This window comes from Salvia splendens, chromosome 1 (genome assembly GCF_004379255.2).
Source record: "Salvia splendens isolate huo1 chromosome 1, SspV2, whole genome shotgun sequence".
NCBI lineage: Eukaryota > Viridiplantae > Streptophyta > Magnoliopsida > Lamiales > Lamiaceae > Salvia > Salvia splendens.
Genome location: NC_056032.1, coordinates 14,750,985 through 14,766,955, shown reverse-complemented (window position 1 = coordinate 14,766,955; position 15,971 = coordinate 14,750,985). Strand labels below are relative to the sequence as shown.

Here is a 15,971-nt window from a genome sequence, read left to right as displayed (position 1 = left end):
TCTTGAAAAACAACATGCATGCCCAATGAGAGACGGAGAGAGTAGGACTAATAAAATTTGAATATCAAAATAGTGAAAATAATAAATAAATATACACTACTACTATAAGGAATTAATTTGGTGGGAGAAGAAAAGTGGAACATTCTTTGACCCAAAAAACAATGATGATATTCTCAATGAGGCCCAGAAATGGACCCTAAAAAACTTTTGCATTTATCACTTATCATGCATACAAGCATTTATTTTTCAATAGAAAAAATAGCAGTGTTTGAGGGTAGGGTGGACCATATATTAAGTTGAGAGATAGAGACAGAATATAGAAAAAGGATCAAATGGTGAAATTCAAGAGGGTATGTGTTTTCTGTGGAAGTAATGTTGGATATAGAAAGATATTCAGTGATGCAGCTCTTGATCTTGGAAAAGAACTGGTAAGTGGTAAAACATGCATGCTCATCAATCTCTTTGGTAATATTTCATATTTATATATAGAATACAAAACAATATAGGTGAAGAGAAAGATGGATCTGGTATACGGAGGAGGGAGCGTGGGGCTGATGGGTTTGGTGTCTCAAACGGTCTACGATGGCGGACGCAGCGTTCTAGGGTAACATAGCCTACCTTATTTTGTTTAGGTCAATATGTATATACTTGAAAAATTAAGCTGATTAATTTGAATGTTTGTTTGTTTTTGGTAGAGTTATCCCAAAAGCTCTTGTCCCTGTGGAGGTAATTACATTTACATCATATACATAGAAATTAAGATGAATGAATGGTTGATGGATGTTGCAGATATCCGGTCACGCAGTGGGAGAGGTGATGGTGGTGGCTGATATGCACCAACGCAAGGCGGAGATGGCTAGTCGAGCCGACGCCTTTATAGCGCTTCCCGGTAGCCAAATAAGTTCATTCAAATTAACTTCTTATTAAAATCTCATACTATATATTTTGATTTATGAAAGGGGGCTACGGAACTATGGAGGAGTTGCTGGAGATGATAACCTGGTCACAACTTGGGATTCACAACAAACCAGTAATCTCTAACCCTACATATATCTTTTTTTTTTAATCTCAAATCATAAACATTGTACTCCTATTAACTAACTCACTTCTTCAAAACCCCACTACCTAAATAAATACTGCAAATCAATCTATTATAAACCTACTTAGGTAATTTCTAAGCATAATTTAATAATTTTATGATTTCATTATGTTTTATCGTAGTAACTTATTACAATAATCTTTTTATATTTCAATTTCTTCAAAATTTAATATGGAGTAATTAGTATATAGATATGCGTATCAAACTAACCTAAAAAAAAGACAAGGCAGAGTCTGGCAGCATGTCTCCTCTTTTTTTTTTGACCAAAATTCGAACATGAAACCTTTCGTCTCAGAAATTAACTTCTCTACTGTTTGGTCAACTCTCAGACAGAGCATGTCCCCTTCATATACTTTGACATAGCTAAACCTACGTGGTACTTGGGCCATTTAATCCTCAAACATTTTTAAAAAATATATAGGGGTATTTCATATTTGGTATTTTCGTGTTATATATATAAATTTGAAAATTATTATTATTGAATTAGCTATTTGATGATTTTGAGATTGATATCTTGTTAAACTTTAATCCCATCACCAATTCCTTAATTTGTTTATTCGTCTCTGCTCCAAAACTACTATCAAAATAAAATGTAACTTTTCAACTTTTGATAAATTTATTTACTATAACTTCTAGTATAATTTGTATTTTGATTTTAATTATAAGGGAGATGTCTTTTAGGCCCTCGATGTAAATATAAAATATCTAGCTGATCTAGCTCAATCCGGTTACCAACTAGCATAGTTAAATTATTAGGAAAGCCCATAATTTTTGAACTTCTAAATTTCATTTGAGAGCGTCTTTATCTTATGAATAAGACAAGAAAGCAAAAAATGAATGAAAATATGAATTTGGACTAGGCAACCACTCCACTACACTTGAGATCCCACCAAAACAATTTGGGTCGAGTTGAGCTGAGCTATGCACAACACAAATCCGACAGTGGAAAAAGACACGTCGATCAACAAACTAAAGCTTTGGATAATTGCAACTCTTAACTAATAATGCAACCAAGATTTGACTTTTGATACTGCCTCCTGATGCATACATTCCAACAAATTTGCATTCAACTGTGATTAAGACTAAAATGATGCTTAAATTAAATAAACATCTGCTAAAAATACACAATAGTCTTCAATAATTCAGCAATGTGAACATCGGGACTTTCTTTCTTTGACAAAGTTTGTGTTTATCTCGAGCAGGTCGGGCTCTTGAACGTCGATGGATACTATGACTGCTTGCTCGGGATATTCGACAAAGGTGTCCAAGAAGGGTTCATCAAACACTCAGATAGAAATATAGTCATTGCTGCTAAGACTGCTGGAGAGCTTATACAAAAGATGGAGGTACTAATTAATTTTCTAACTCACATCACTTCAACCATAAAAACCAAAAATCCCTAAACCATCAATGCAAAGAAGAAGGAAAGAAAGAAAAATATTTGCACAAGTAGCCATAAACAAGCTCATTTAAACCGAGCTGTATGTCAGATAAACCGAGCATGTTCTAGAAACTAGAACACGTCGTCTTATAATCTTACAGTCGAAACCACAATTTCATCTTATGCAGTTTAATTACTCGATGCCCTCTGATCAGAATTTGGAACTGATGTAGGGCCATGAACCGGTGCATGCCCAAGTAGCACCGAGTAGAAGTTGGAACGAAGAAGACCCTGAGCCAGCAAACTTATAGCCGTTGTGGACATTTCAAAGTTTTTGGTCTCACTAAAGCTTTTCTACTTATGGTACAGAGTTATGTGTGGAAGGGAGAGGCGAAACAGGGAAAAAAATGTGAATGAATTTTTCCCCTAAATCGTAATGTTCCTCTTCGTTGTTACTCATTTCTTCAAGAAACTAAATTATAATGGAAGTAATCATATTTGCACATAAACAGTGACATTTTCCACTAGAAATTAACCAAAAGTATTTCAATACAGCACAGATGTATTATGAATGACAAGATCGTTATCAAAGTATACAACAAAAAATATCTGTAGGCACAGAGATCCGAAACAAACTTTTTCTTGAAAACATGACAGACAAAAAGGATATGTGAAACAACATACATAAAGAACGGAATAAATGGAATGCGCTTTAACCTGGTTTAGCACGTATTGATCCCATCCTTGCAATCTGCGGTCAAGTTATAGAACGTCTCCACTCTTGTCTTTGCCCGGAAAAGGACCTCAGTATCCACTTCGACCCTCATGTAACCATCAAACTCAACCGGACGACCACCATTCAACAGAGTTGTCTCATTGTACCATTCACTCGTATTCCCCCACAAATGCTGGTAATCATCGAGCAAATGAACTTTGTAGTGGGATCTAAGCTTATCAAAGTAATTGTAGAAGGGTTCGTTCGTAGCAATGTACAAATTTCTCCAAGGTGCAACCGTCCCCTGTAGTTTAGCAACCAGGGCATCCGGTGAAGTATCCGCATCCAGATGAGGCCATAACTCCTTATTCTTCGCCTTCTCCCCTCGAACCACATGAACTGCATCAAAATCCCAATCCATACTCCCACTGATTGCTGAAACTATATTCATCAATCTTTTTGATTTCCAAAGCGCTTCCCACGGCCTCTCAATGTATTTAGCACTCGGCCCTTCACACACCCTATACCAATAATTCTCCGGCTCAGGAGCATCAAACTGCCTCCATATGATGGGAGTCTTATCTTTCCTTAGCTGCATCGGTGTCACCTTATAGCTAGCCACCTTCCTAACCGGGATTTTCCTCTTATGACTTCTGTCCCATCTCCTCCAGTCTTTCATGAACTCGCCTTCCTCCACGATTGAAGACACCTCTTTCAAATGTTCAAAATCAAAATAGAACCTAAAATCTTTCCCTTCCTCGTCCTTGTTGCTCTGTGTGTACGTAGAAGCTAAACAAATACTCAAATCCATCACAAACGTCCGGTTCAGAAACTGGGCCTCACCAAGACCACACAAGAAGCTCCAGATAAAGTGATTCATTCCTTTGCAATAATCCCCTCCCCTCGAATAGTACAGATACCTTCCCTTCCAAAATTCCGAATCTGATCCCAACACAGGAATTGTATCATTGATCTCCTTGTCAACCATGGGAGAAAACTTACCACTTTGCCCCCTCCCATTTCCTCTAGATTGCATCCATGGACGACGCGCATTCAATCCAGAATGCCAGCGCCCCGGACGAATCACCTTATAACTACAATCATCATTATATCCCAACTTGAATCTCCTAAAATCCCTATACTTCCTCCAAGATTTCTCCTTTTTGTTCCTAAACCTCCACGCCACATCACATTCATCCTCCTTAGAGCCATTCACCGGAGTCTGGTAATCCAGAAACGCAATAGCCTTAAACTGCCTCAAATTAAACCTCTGGATCGCAATCAAAACCCTAGGATCAGAGCAATTCACGACACTCAAATCCTCACAACCAGATTTCAAGGTCGCATTTGTCCCCAGATCCGACTCAGATTTCTCAATTGAAGATTCAGTAATCGGTGACAATGAGTCCTCAGGCGTCGCCACCGGAGAGGAAGCAATGTCCTCACCAGTTTTCAACACGGAATTATCGGCTTTAAAGGTGGCATTTTCGACGTCGGTGAAAATCTTAGTCAGAGCTCTCGACGACTCCCATGGATCAGGGGGTTGGTATGTGATGGCGATTACAGTGAAGACGAGCACAGAGAATGAAAACACAGAGAAACATACATTGCTAATTTGTTTTATTATGTTCTGCCCAATGGGATCTGTTGGATTGAAGTCTTTCATTTGTGCAGAACACTAATTCCACCGATTTACTTAAAGGGGACTCATAAAAGAGAAATCTTTACAGAGACTGCAGATAAATTGAAGTCGAAGAGATTGCGGAGAAAGAGAATCGGAGCTTACAGTAGAGCTGAACTGAGTGGTGTTCTGTTCTTCAATTTTTGAATACAGCCACCACCTCTGATTTGTCAATGCCTTGTTCGAGAAAACTGATTGATGGAAAAATTGGGATCTTGATTGACAAAAGTAGAAGATGAAGAAGAAGAGACTCTTGGGAGATAGAATTCGTAGAGAGAGAGGTGAAGCTTGGGTTGAGGTTTGATAATTAAGCAGCGATTTTACTGAATCTCATTCTCATTATCATTATCTTAGGGTGTCACTATCAAGGACACCCAAATAGCCCTGCCCCAGTTTTTATCCATAGCCTCAATTTTTGTCCATAGCTCCAAATTTTTGTTTCTGCCACTATAGTGGACACCAATAGCCCCAAAATTTTATAATCAATTTTTATTTTAATGTGTCAAGCAATTATGAATAAATTTATCACACTATACGTAATTAGAAGAAAACGACTATACGTGAAGAAATTAAAATTAAACACTAAATTTTCATCGTATTAAAGTACAGGAAAAATTATACAACGAAAATTTAATCTAGTGCAAATCACAAAGGTGTTCACACTGTGTCGCCACCTCCCCTACGTGCCCACACTTCTTCAATCAAATCGGCCTGGAGTGTGGTATGTGATGTGGTCCTGCGCATATCAGCGAAACGTTGGATCAAATATCCATTGCTCCGTAGTACGCCCATCTAGATCGGCGCGGAGGCAACACCGTGACTTGTACTTGGCAATCTTCCGGTGCCCAGCGCTCTGCCGCAAATCATTCATCTTTTATTATCATATTATGCAATATGATACATGCTAACATAATATTCGCGACATCATCTTCATGCTGGGCACCGTATAATGGCCCACCGCGATTGGAGGACACCAAAAGCCCGCTCAACATCCTTCCTAGCACCCTCTTGTTTGCGCGCAATATATTGTTTCTTCGGTCCAACCGGTTGGCGGACAGTCTTGACGAATACGGGCCACCGCGGATATATCCCATCTGCCAAATAGTATCCCATATTGTACTGCGTGCCGTTGGCTACGAAGCTGATTTCTGGACCCTCCCCCGACACTCATCGTTGAAGAGCGGCGATGACTGAAGAACATTGATGTCGTTGTTCGAACCTGCCACACCGAAATACACATGCCAGATCCGCAAACGGTAGTCGGCAACGGCTTCCAGAATCATCGATGGATGTTTGCTTTTGAATCCAGTTGTGAACTGGCCTTTCCATGCCACGGGGCAGTTCCTCCACTCCCAATGCATGCAATCGATGCTTCCTAACATTCCTGGGAACCCGTGGATCGAACCGTGCATATCCAGCAGGCTCTAACACTCATCAGGGGTGGGCTTCCGTAGAAACTCCCCACCAAAAATTTCCCGGATCCCCTTACAAAACTGCCTAAGCACCGTGAGGCTAGTCGTCTCACCCATCTGTAGGTATTCATCGAACATATCGGCTGGTCCGGCGTAGGCAAGTTGTTGGATTGCAGCGGTGCACTTCTGTTGCGTAGACAGCCTGATCCGGTCAGCGGCATCACGCCGGAGGGTGAAACACCGGTAACGCTCTGCCAAATTCGTCGCTATATGGTTGAACAGTCGTTGCGACATTCTGAATCTCCGGCGGAATATCTCAGGTGGATAACGGGGGTTATCCACAAAGTAATCAGCCATTAGACGCTGGTGCGCACCGACGTGGTCTTGTTGGATGGTCCGTCGATGAGTAATCGCACGAGGGATCGCAGCCTCCGCCTTCTCCGCCAAGCGCGCCGCATCCTCCTGGGCGGCCTGGTGTTGCAACTGTTGAATCAGAGCATTCCACGTGTCTTTCCACAAATTGTCCATTTCTGACCACAAATTCTAGTGAGAGAAATTCTGAGTGATGAAGAGTTGGAATGATGTGAAAATAATGAATGGAATGGGGTGCATCTATAGGTGAATTAAATTGAATTAAAAAAAAACACCGCCTACCGCCGCGTCGGGCAAGGCTCCACTATAGCAGCCCCGCCTATTCACCGCGTCCGCCCCGGAGTAGGTGCGTCCTCGCCCCAAACTCGCCGCATGCCCGTCCGCCGCCTACCGCCTCCATTTTCCTCGTCTGCCCCGGGGGCGGACAACACCTCCACTATAGACCACCCCCGCCAGGGCTATAGGCGCGGCGGTCCCATAGTGGACACTCTTAGTCCGTAGAAGATTCGGGGAACTAGATCCTGGAAGATGCAGTAAATGTAAACACAAGATAGAGAGAGAACGAAATAAATTTTCAATTCAGACAGGAAAGGTTTAATAAAGAGTAAAAGCTAAAAGTGGTCCTAAACATATGACGATTTTATGATTTTAGTCTAAAATATTATCTTTTAAATTGTTTGGTCCCGAACAAATAAAAATGGACCGGATTTGATCCATTTTTACGGAACCGTTTATTTTTAACGGTTGACGCACCCTTGGTATCCATCTCCGCCCTCAAAAGCCGCATCGGAGCCCTAACCTCCATCCCTTTCGGCCTCCAGCTCCTCCTTAACAATTCTCGTATCCTCAATGATCACCAGACCCTAATCATCGGCCGATCCGACCGGTAGTCCCAATTTTCTGAAACCCTATTTTGCTATTTCAGTATCAAATTAAAGCAAGATCGAGGCTTTACTCGATGACGTTTGGATGGATTTGGGAAGTTTCGGGTCAGGTCGTTGTTGAAAGGGGCGGCGACGAAGGCGGGGCAGAAGAAAACAAACAATTTTGATGCTTGCAGGGATATGAGTGGGCGAAGGTTGCGGCATGTGAACGTTGAGAAGAAGCTGGAGGAGTGGAGGGCGGAGGAGAGGAAGTTGGCCGTTAAAAATAAACGGTTCCGCAAAAAATGGACCAAATCCAGTCCATTTTTATTTGTTCGGGATCAAACAATTCAAAAGATAATGTTCATGACCAAAATCGTAAAATCGTCATATGTTTAGGACCACTTTTAACCTTTACTCTTTAATAAACCGAGATCAGTAGATCCCACAATTCGTACATTTTTATTGACACGAGTAATTTACTATTTTATTTTAATAACCGGGGAAGTAGTCTCTCTCAAGATTTTTTTTACCAGCAATTCTTACATTGATGATAGATAAGGGCATTCACAATGGTGGCTTTAGACCTGAAGTCCATCTCAGAGTCTATCTAGAGCCTATCTCATTTTTACATCATCATTATTTTATATTTTTTTATTTTTAATTGTTAGTGTGAAATAAAATGATACTACTCCCTCCATCCTCAAATAATATACACTTTGGGTTCGACACGTATTTTAATGTAAAATTGGTCAAATAAGAGAGAAGTAGAGAGAAAAGGTAATTAAAGTATTGTTATTGGAGAATGAGTCTCACCTCTTTAAAGAAAAAAGACTTTCCAAAATTAGAAAGTGCATATTCTTGTGAGACGAACTAAAAAGCAAAGAGTACATATTCTTGTGGGACGGAGGAAATATAAAATAATAATAAAAAATTATTAAAGACAACTCAATAAAATGACAAATTCCATACATTCTACATTTTAAAAAATATAGAAAAAAAACAAACTAAAATCATTGATAAAAATATTGAAAACATTGTGACTAGAGAAAATTAAAATGTAGAATGAGATAGAATGAAGTGGGATGTGTGAAAAATTGGTGGGGAATAGGGATATATATGGGGGATAAAAAATAAATTAATTAAAAAAAGAAATCACCACAATGGGGGCCGATGATGACCGATGGGGTGGCCGATCGCTCCGCGGTGGTGATCGGCCACCATAGTGAATGTTCTTAGTGTTGAGAAAATTCAAACTAGAGGATAATGTCAAATTCAAATTAGAGAATGATTTTTTTTTCTTGACAATGCTTCCTCTTCTTTCCCGCTAATGGAAATGGCGGGGGTGGTACATGATCAGGAAAGTTGTATGGGGACATGGGATCTCAGGTCCGGCTCAACTTTTTTTTTTCTTCTTGCATGGGTGCGCCTGATGCAACCGATCTTTGCTCTTGATCCGCCCCGTGTGCGAAGGTTGTGAGCCTTACACTTCGTCCATCTCTTCGTGCGAAATGCTTGAGCCACAAAGGGTGTTCTTATTAGGAGGAGGATGAAACTCTTTTCCGCTTTTCAAACTAATTAATGTTAAACCATGTCTGGGACAATAAATGCATAATGCTTCACAATAGAAGCAATTGTTTTAAAAATAACATGCATGATAAGAATTTGAAATAGAAAATAAAATGAATTTGAAAAGAACTGATTATTTTCAAAGTAAAATGCATAATTTTTATGAGACAATCAAAATGCACAAGAAGAATTAATTAAACAGACTAAAAGAGCAATGATTTTTTATTCTTTTACTTCCATAAACCAAAACATCATCGTTTGGTACATTTCTATTTCACATAGTTGACACATCATTTAAACAGGAGTACTACATTTAAGTGTCACCATTTTTAAAATTCATATATTAAAGTGCTGGAAATTTTAGCCGGGATGGTTGAGAATAATTAAACTTTGTAATTTGATAATTCGTTTTCAAACTTTATGAGATAGTAGATCAGAAAGCAATGCAATTTCCTTATTTAAATGACAATTATCCCATAAATTCTTACATCAAATTTGCAAGTTGCACACCCCTATTAGTATAATTAATTACAAGCCCAACAAAATAAATTTTTTTACTGGAAGGCATGATCATAGTCATGGTATATGAAAGTCTTGCGGATGAAATGCGAAAGCCATTTTGAAGCCACAAAGCACAACACAGCCATCGAACCCAAATAATACCTCGCAGCAACGGATATTGCACTCTGTTTGGCTGCAGCTACAGCTCCAACCGAAGCAACCGAGATAACTTGGAGGGCGATCTTTAGCACGTTGAGACGTTTATACGCTACGCTACAACTGCTGCAACTCACCGTGTGAGTCCAGTACCTGATTAGGCCATCCACAAAGTGAAGCAACAATCAATCTATTTCTATTTAGTCAGTAAACACTGGGATAAAAGATTGCAACTTTTCTAATTACCTGTCAAAGAGCTGTTCTCTTGGAGGAGTGGGTGGAAGCTCTCCACTATATTTATTTCTCCAATCAACTTGTGTGCCACCATACTTGTTTAGCCACCTTCTGAATGCTGCGGGTAAGGCATCTGCCTTTGTCGGAACGTAGCAAGCTTTATGCCAATTGAGAGGGCCAACATCCCTCAGCTTTCTTTCCTAATGGAGCATATATATATATGTTTCTCAAATAGACCTATCTATGAAACGCCTCTCGACTCTAGATATCATAAGTTCATAACCATTCTATACATTCAATAATACTATTAAAGATTTGACCAAGCTCTAATCACAATACTTGCTAACAGATGTCACAGAATTAAGTAAGCAAATTTAGTATGAGAGAGAAAAAAGAACAAGGTTAAGTCACCTCCACATGAAGAAGATAGAGATCTGAATCAAGAATCAAGTTGGGTAACATATGAATGACCCAGCGTGGAATAATCCAATCCAACCAGACAGCAAAGTTCCTAGGAGCTGCGAAGATCAGCCTGCTGCGACCTGGACTAACTGGAACGCAGTAGAAAATGAGCATAGATTTTTTATCAGAGGGAACATGTGGTAGTACCGTCGGGACAGGGGGTAATCCCACCTGCACAAAGGAAACACATAATGCTAAGATTATTGGGTAGATAAATATGAAACGTGACAAATGGAAACTGCTTACATCTTTTTTTCCATCTGATGATGTCTTTTTCGTGCTTTGATCATCCCCATCGGGAGAGTAATGGCCGTAGAATAGGCAAGGTGCAATGAAGTAGTTGTCCCCAAAGATTTGCTTTGCAGTAAAGCCATCTACATCCACTTTCTGAACACTAATCTTGAGCGGTCTCCCTCCTTCTCTGTCAGCCTTCAAGGTGCAGGATAATATGTTCTGTCAGCCATGTCAAACCCGTGAAATAATGCATGTTGAAAATTATGCATAGATTTACTTATCTCTCTGGCAACTCCCCTGTTTTAAACATGCCATAATGTGCATATGGAATATGAGCAGGATCCATAAGATTTTCAATCAAGATTTCGTACCTGAAAAAGTAAATAGATTAAATTTGAAGTCTTGATACTTAACCATCCCAAAACTCTTGGTCTGGTTTTGGATAGTGTGCAAGTTTTATGTAATACGACGCTGTTGTAAAAGTGGTTATGAAGCTTATGATGGTGTGAGTTAAGGATAGCTGTCAATAGCAGGGTTCCAGCTTCAGTTATGTCAAGGTAAAGTATACAAACTTGTAGTCATTGAGGCTATCTAATTGCAGCAAAGCATGATAATCAGAAGTCAATATAGTATCACGAAAGATTCAATATAAATGATAAAAGAGTATTATTAGCAAACCCGTAGCCTATCTCCCTTGAAATGATCATATTGGAATATGATGGGTCGTCAAGTTCTGGGATAAAATGTGGCTTCTTTGTTGAATGTATGTTCTTAAACTGCGGATCCGAATTAGGCCAGAACCATAAAATGCCGTTTTGAAGGCAACTAGGATAAACGGCTACACACGCCTTACTGGAGGTGTGAACCTGCAAGTTCAATTCCCTTTCATCGTTTCAAAATCTTGAAATATGAAAGTGAGGAATCCCAAAAATACATTACAATTACAAAGTCACATATCAAGCATCCAATTTGCAATACTATTATTTGCATCTAATGAGGCAATCAAGTTGTATTAACAAAGACGAAAATGTCGAGTGAACTCACGGGAGGGCCGTCTCGAGGGGCTTGAGGGATGAATTTGCAGTCACCGGCGCCACCAAAGCACCAGCCGTGGTAAACACACTGCAGCCTTCCCCACTGATCGATCCTCCCTTCTGAGAGCGGCGCCATTCGGTGAGGGCAACTATCTTCAAACACCTTCCATGCATTCTCATTCCTGTCCCACCACACCACCAAATCAATCCCAATCACTTTCTTCGCATGAGGCCTTCTCTTATCCAGATCACACTCCGCACACACCGGATACCACTGCTCGTACCACTCGAATTTCTCCGATTCAATCTCTTCCTCCGTTGAAGGGGTGGTTGGAGAAATGGCGGTGAAACTCCTAAAATTTGATTTCTGGATTGGGAGAATTAGTCGCCGAGATGATGAGATGTGCAAAATGGGTTTAGGGAAAGTGTATGTTGAGATGAGTTGGCGGTGAAGTGATGGAGCTTTTAGAGCTTCCATGGCGGATTCGTTTTAGCACTGATTCAATTTCATCAAACAAATATATTATATATAAACTTACACTGCGCATGCGAAACTAACAACTATACTATTCATGAATATGAATGCGGATACAAGTATTTTTTTTTTAAAGAAAAGATTGTACAGTAGAATTGAAGACTGCTTGTTGTCACTTCACGTAGAAAGCCAACTACTCCCTCCATTGGCGAAACGATGTTCATATTTGATTTACCACGGATTTTAAAAAATGGAAAGAAAAGTAAACATAAAAAGTTAGTGAAAAATTTGAGCGTAACGAATTACTCCCTCCGTTCCACAATAATTGTCACTCTTATTGTGGGCACGTGTTTTTAGAAATAAAAAAAAAGTTGATTGGTAAAATTAGTGGAATATGTGACTTACTATTTTATACTCCCTCCGTCCTGGACTACTCGCACATTTCCTTTTCGGCACGGAGATTAAGGAATGAGTGTATAGCAAAGTCAATAATTGCGGCTGTAGGTGATAATTTTTACTAAAAATGGAAAGAGTGCAAATAACTTGGGACGTCCAGAAAGGAAATAAGTGCAAGTAGTCCGGGACGGAGGGAGTATTAGTTTTATAATAAAATGTGAGTGAAGTGCGTTAGTGTAGTATGAAATCTACTGACCATTTATAATAAAAATGAAACGTGATAGTTATTATGGGACGGACTGAAACGGAAAATAGTGACAATTATTGTGGGACGGGGGAGCAATAGAATGTGGACTCTATGAAAAAAACTAAATGGATAGTACATTTCATAGTTCATACACAATTCATTTGAGTGACATTTATTTGTGTCGGTGCATGGTTCAAACATATGCTCATATATCAGTGTCAGTTATCAACCCTACTGGTAATTGATTATTAAAAGCACATTGAGGCGACAGAATTATTGCAATGTGCATTGCACCTTCTTTGGTTACAAGTTTACTCCTTTGCCCATTAAAAATGACTTTTTTTTAGTCTACTGGTAATTGATTATTAAAAGCACATTGAGGCGACAGAATTATTGCAATGCACATTTCACCTTCTTTGGTTACAACTTACAAGTCTACTCCTTTGCCCATTAAAAATGACTTTTTTTAAGTCTACCGGTAATGTATCCTAATCTAAAGTGCAAGTTTGATGAAAAAACTTCGATACCCTTTTTAGAGGAAAATAAAAAGATGAAATGTCTTTTATCTAAAAATATTTTTTGAAGGCAAAAACAATTAGACAAATAATGGTCCAATAAAACGCTAAAACACATTAAATAGTGCACTATCATTAATTTTTTTTATAATTAAGTTAATAAATTTATATATTAATTAGCCTTATATTTGGGTTAAAATTGGAATTGTGCTAGAGAGTTTAGTTTGTCTTCCAGTTATTTAAGTTAAAATTGAGATTTAATCCTTTATTGCAATATTTTTTTTCGAATTAATTCACGAGCTAAACGAACAAATATGTAATGTTTATAATTTTTATCCTATATTTACTCAATTAAAGTTTTTAATTCTTATATATTAATTTGCCTCTAATTAATTAAAAAATACTACTAAGTTTATAGATTAAACTACGGAATAAGATGAAATTATATATATTTAAAATTAAATCTAACTTACAAAGTTTGTACTTCTTAACATAAAGAGTAGTGTAAATTGTCACATTATTCAAAACAAACAAGATGCATAAAATAGTATCGTTGTTTTAAGTGATAATTTACTTTTTATACGTATATGTGGCGGGAGGTAAGAAATTTATTTCTTTCCAGTATAAAAAATTCATTTAGTCTTTGGTCATGTATATCAAGTTATGCTACGTTCTGAAATTAAACAGAAGAAATAAATAGTCAACTAAAATGTGATTATTAGGTAATACGAATTTTCTAACTTGACTTCTCAAAGAAGTTTTAAATTTTTATGATTTACATTATTCATATATTTAATGTGGGTATGTTTAATATTCCATATATGTTTTTCAATTTTTTTTAATATTAAGCTATTAAATTTATATATTAATTTACCTTTTATTTGGATTCATGGCGTGCATAACACTGTCAATAAACATATTTACTCACACATATTTTCTTTATTTTATATCTTATTCTAATTAACTCATATTCTTTGATCATTAATCATACATCTTCTTTTTGTCATTAATTTTATTGTTTTTACTCCACTTAGATTATAAATTAGAATTGCATAATTGTTTCATTCATTAGGGAATAGTAAATTTTTCATTTAGAGTAAGACAAGATAAGTACATTTCTATTTTTTAAAATCTTCACATTGCTTTTTTGAATTCTTATTTTCTATATATTTATTATATTTTGAATTCATTACGTGAAACTCTTATGCCCCGAGCTATTATATTTTGAATTCATTACGTAAAACTCTTATGTCCCGTGTATAGCTCGGGTGTAAATACTAGTTGTTTATTAAAAGAACATTGAGGCGACTGAATTATTGCAATGCATATTGCACCTTCTTTGGTTACAAGTCTACTCCTTTGCCCATTAAAAATAACTTTTTTTAGTCTCTTTCTGAAAAGTATGAATTTTCTAATTTTGAAAACTCATTTCTCCCTAATAAGGTGGTGAGATTCATTTTTTCACTAATACTATTTTAATAACTTTTTGTTTCCCTCTTACTTTTTCAATTATATATTAAAATTCGTGCTGAACCAAATATTTATACTCTTTTAACCATGAGAGTATTTAAATTGGGGACTCATTCCAAACCCATTTATGAAACATGTAGTGGTGGTAATGATAAGTGGTGGTTTTTTAAGTACTTATAACAATCATATTAATTCGTGTGCTATAACAATCATATTAATTCGTGTGCGCATCTATCATATTCTTTAACACAAACAACAAAGATGCATAAATAATGAAATTTATTCCAAATTTGGAGAATTGAGTATAACAGGTTCATGATCGATTAAACTCAATTAATTATCTCACTATGCATCGGATTCATTTCAGAGGAGATATCTCAGAAAAAAAAGACTTAACTCGCAAATCTTTCAAAATTTAGTTTAAATTTGCTCACCGTTCAAAATATAGAATTGTGACAAGTAAATCTTTCAGAATAAGAAATTTTCAAACTTTTATCTATTTTCTCTCCTAGTTACTTATTATTTCTCTCACAATATTTACAAATTGACCAAATTACCCATAATATTTCCACCACAATTATAATATTTTTCACTCCAATTTTATCCTCACCCAATTCTGCAGATAACCGCCGCCTCCACCCTTGTGGTGAAAATAGAATTGGAGTTATAAATATCAAAATTATAGTGAAAATATTAGGGGCAATTTGGCAATTTGTAAATATTGTGAGATAAGGAGTAACAAGTAAAAAAGAATAGAAAATAGATAAAATTTTAAAAATTTCTTATTCCAGAAAATTCTATGCTACGATCCCTAAACCCAAAAAATCAATGAATTTAATTTTAATTTTGAAAGGCCTACGAATTAAGTCCCTTTTTCTGAAATGAAATTCCCGATGGAGCTAATTAGCTATCAAATTGTTTGTAGGCACAGTGTTTAAATACCTACTTGCATAAGGAACTAATTAGTTTATCAAATTTTTTGTAGCACAGTGTTTAATTACCTACTTGCATAATTCTAGCAATAATAGTACTCCGTATATGTTACCCTCGTGTAAAGCTTATTTCAATAAATTTTCAAATGTCACCTTCTTTATTCACATGTCCTTTTTACGTGTGATAGCAATTTAATTTGGTTTTCTCTTTTAGGGGGAGAAG

General features: G+C 37.3%; 4 protein-coding genes across 4 annotated transcripts; 2 read left to right on the top strand and 2 right to left on the bottom strand.

Annotated features, from left to right (window-relative positions):
* Positions 1–150: 150 nt before the first annotated feature.
* On the top strand, positions 151–2,997 carry LOC121743614 (cytokinin riboside 5'-monophosphate phosphoribohydrolase LOG8-like). The gene is made up of 7 exons (XM_042136949.1): positions 151–428; positions 507–604; positions 696–726; positions 790–889; positions 960–1,030; positions 2,302–2,445; positions 2,714–2,997. The coding sequence occupies exons 1-7, from the start codon at positions 333–335 to the stop codon at positions 2,789–2,791; spliced, it is 618 nt and encodes a 205-aa protein (XP_041992883.1). The 5' UTR covers positions 151–332; the 3' UTR covers positions 2,792–2,997.
* On the bottom strand, positions 2,290–5,178 carry LOC121743605. Its single transcript, XM_042136937.1, has 2 exons — positions 3,198–5,178; positions 2,290–2,416 (listed from the first exon to the last, which is right to left on the bottom strand). The coding sequence occupies exon 1, from the start codon at positions 4,859–4,861 to the stop codon at positions 3,203–3,205; it is 1,659 nt and encodes a 552-aa protein (XP_041992871.1). The 5' UTR covers positions 4,862–5,178; the 3' UTR covers positions 2,290–2,416; positions 3,198–3,202.
* Positions 5,179–7,412: 2,234 nt separating this feature from the next.
* LOC121802591 lies at positions 7,413–8,137 on the top strand (the record flags this gene model as incomplete). The annotated part of the gene is made up of 3 exons (XM_042202307.1): positions 7,413–7,546; positions 7,655–7,802; positions 8,081–8,137. Coding segments are annotated over 3 exons (339 nt in total), but the record flags the coding sequence as incomplete, so codon positions are not given.
* A 1,381-nt stretch (positions 8,138–9,518) lies between these two features.
* On the bottom strand, positions 9,519–12,390 carry LOC121743596 (protochlorophyllide-dependent translocon component 52, chloroplastic-like). The gene is made up of 7 exons (XM_042136927.1): positions 11,724–12,390; positions 11,358–11,545; positions 10,961–11,050; positions 10,692–10,881; positions 10,395–10,616; positions 9,996–10,183; positions 9,519–9,902 (listed from the first exon to the last, which is right to left on the bottom strand). Exons 1-7 carry the CDS (start codon positions 12,189–12,191, stop codon positions 9,647–9,649), a joined length of 1,602 nt encoding a protein of 533 aa, XP_041992861.1. The 5' UTR covers positions 12,192–12,390; the 3' UTR covers positions 9,519–9,646.
* Between the last annotated feature and the right edge of the window lie 3,581 nt (positions 12,391–15,971).

Coding starts and splice junctions, on each gene's coding strand:
- LOC121743614 (XM_042136949.1), top strand. CDS start 333: ATGGTGAAATTCAAGAGGGTATGTGTTTTCTGTGGAAGTAATGTTGGA. Junction 727..789: donor AAGCTCTTGTCCCTGTGGAG/GTAATTACATTT, acceptor TGGATGTTGCAG/ATATCCGGTCACGCAGTGGG. Junction 890..959: donor CGCCTTTATAGCGCTTCCCG/GTAGCCAAATAA, acceptor GATTTATGAAAG/GGGGCTACGGAACTATGGAG.
- LOC121743605 (XM_042136937.1), bottom strand. CDS start 4,861: ATGAAAGACTTCAATCCAACAGATCCCATTGGGCAGAACATAATAAAA.
- LOC121743596 (XM_042136927.1), bottom strand. CDS start 12,191: ATGGAAGCTCTAAAAGCTCCATCACTTCACCGCCAACTCATCTCAACA. Junction 11,546..11,723: donor CCCCTCGAGACGGCCCTCCC/GTGAGTTCACTC, acceptor TTGAACTTGCAG/GTTCACACCTCCAGTAAGGC. Junction 10,882..10,960: donor ACAGGGGAGTTGCCAGAGAG/ATAAGTAAATCT, acceptor ATTATCCTGCAC/CTTGAAGGCTGACAGAGAAG.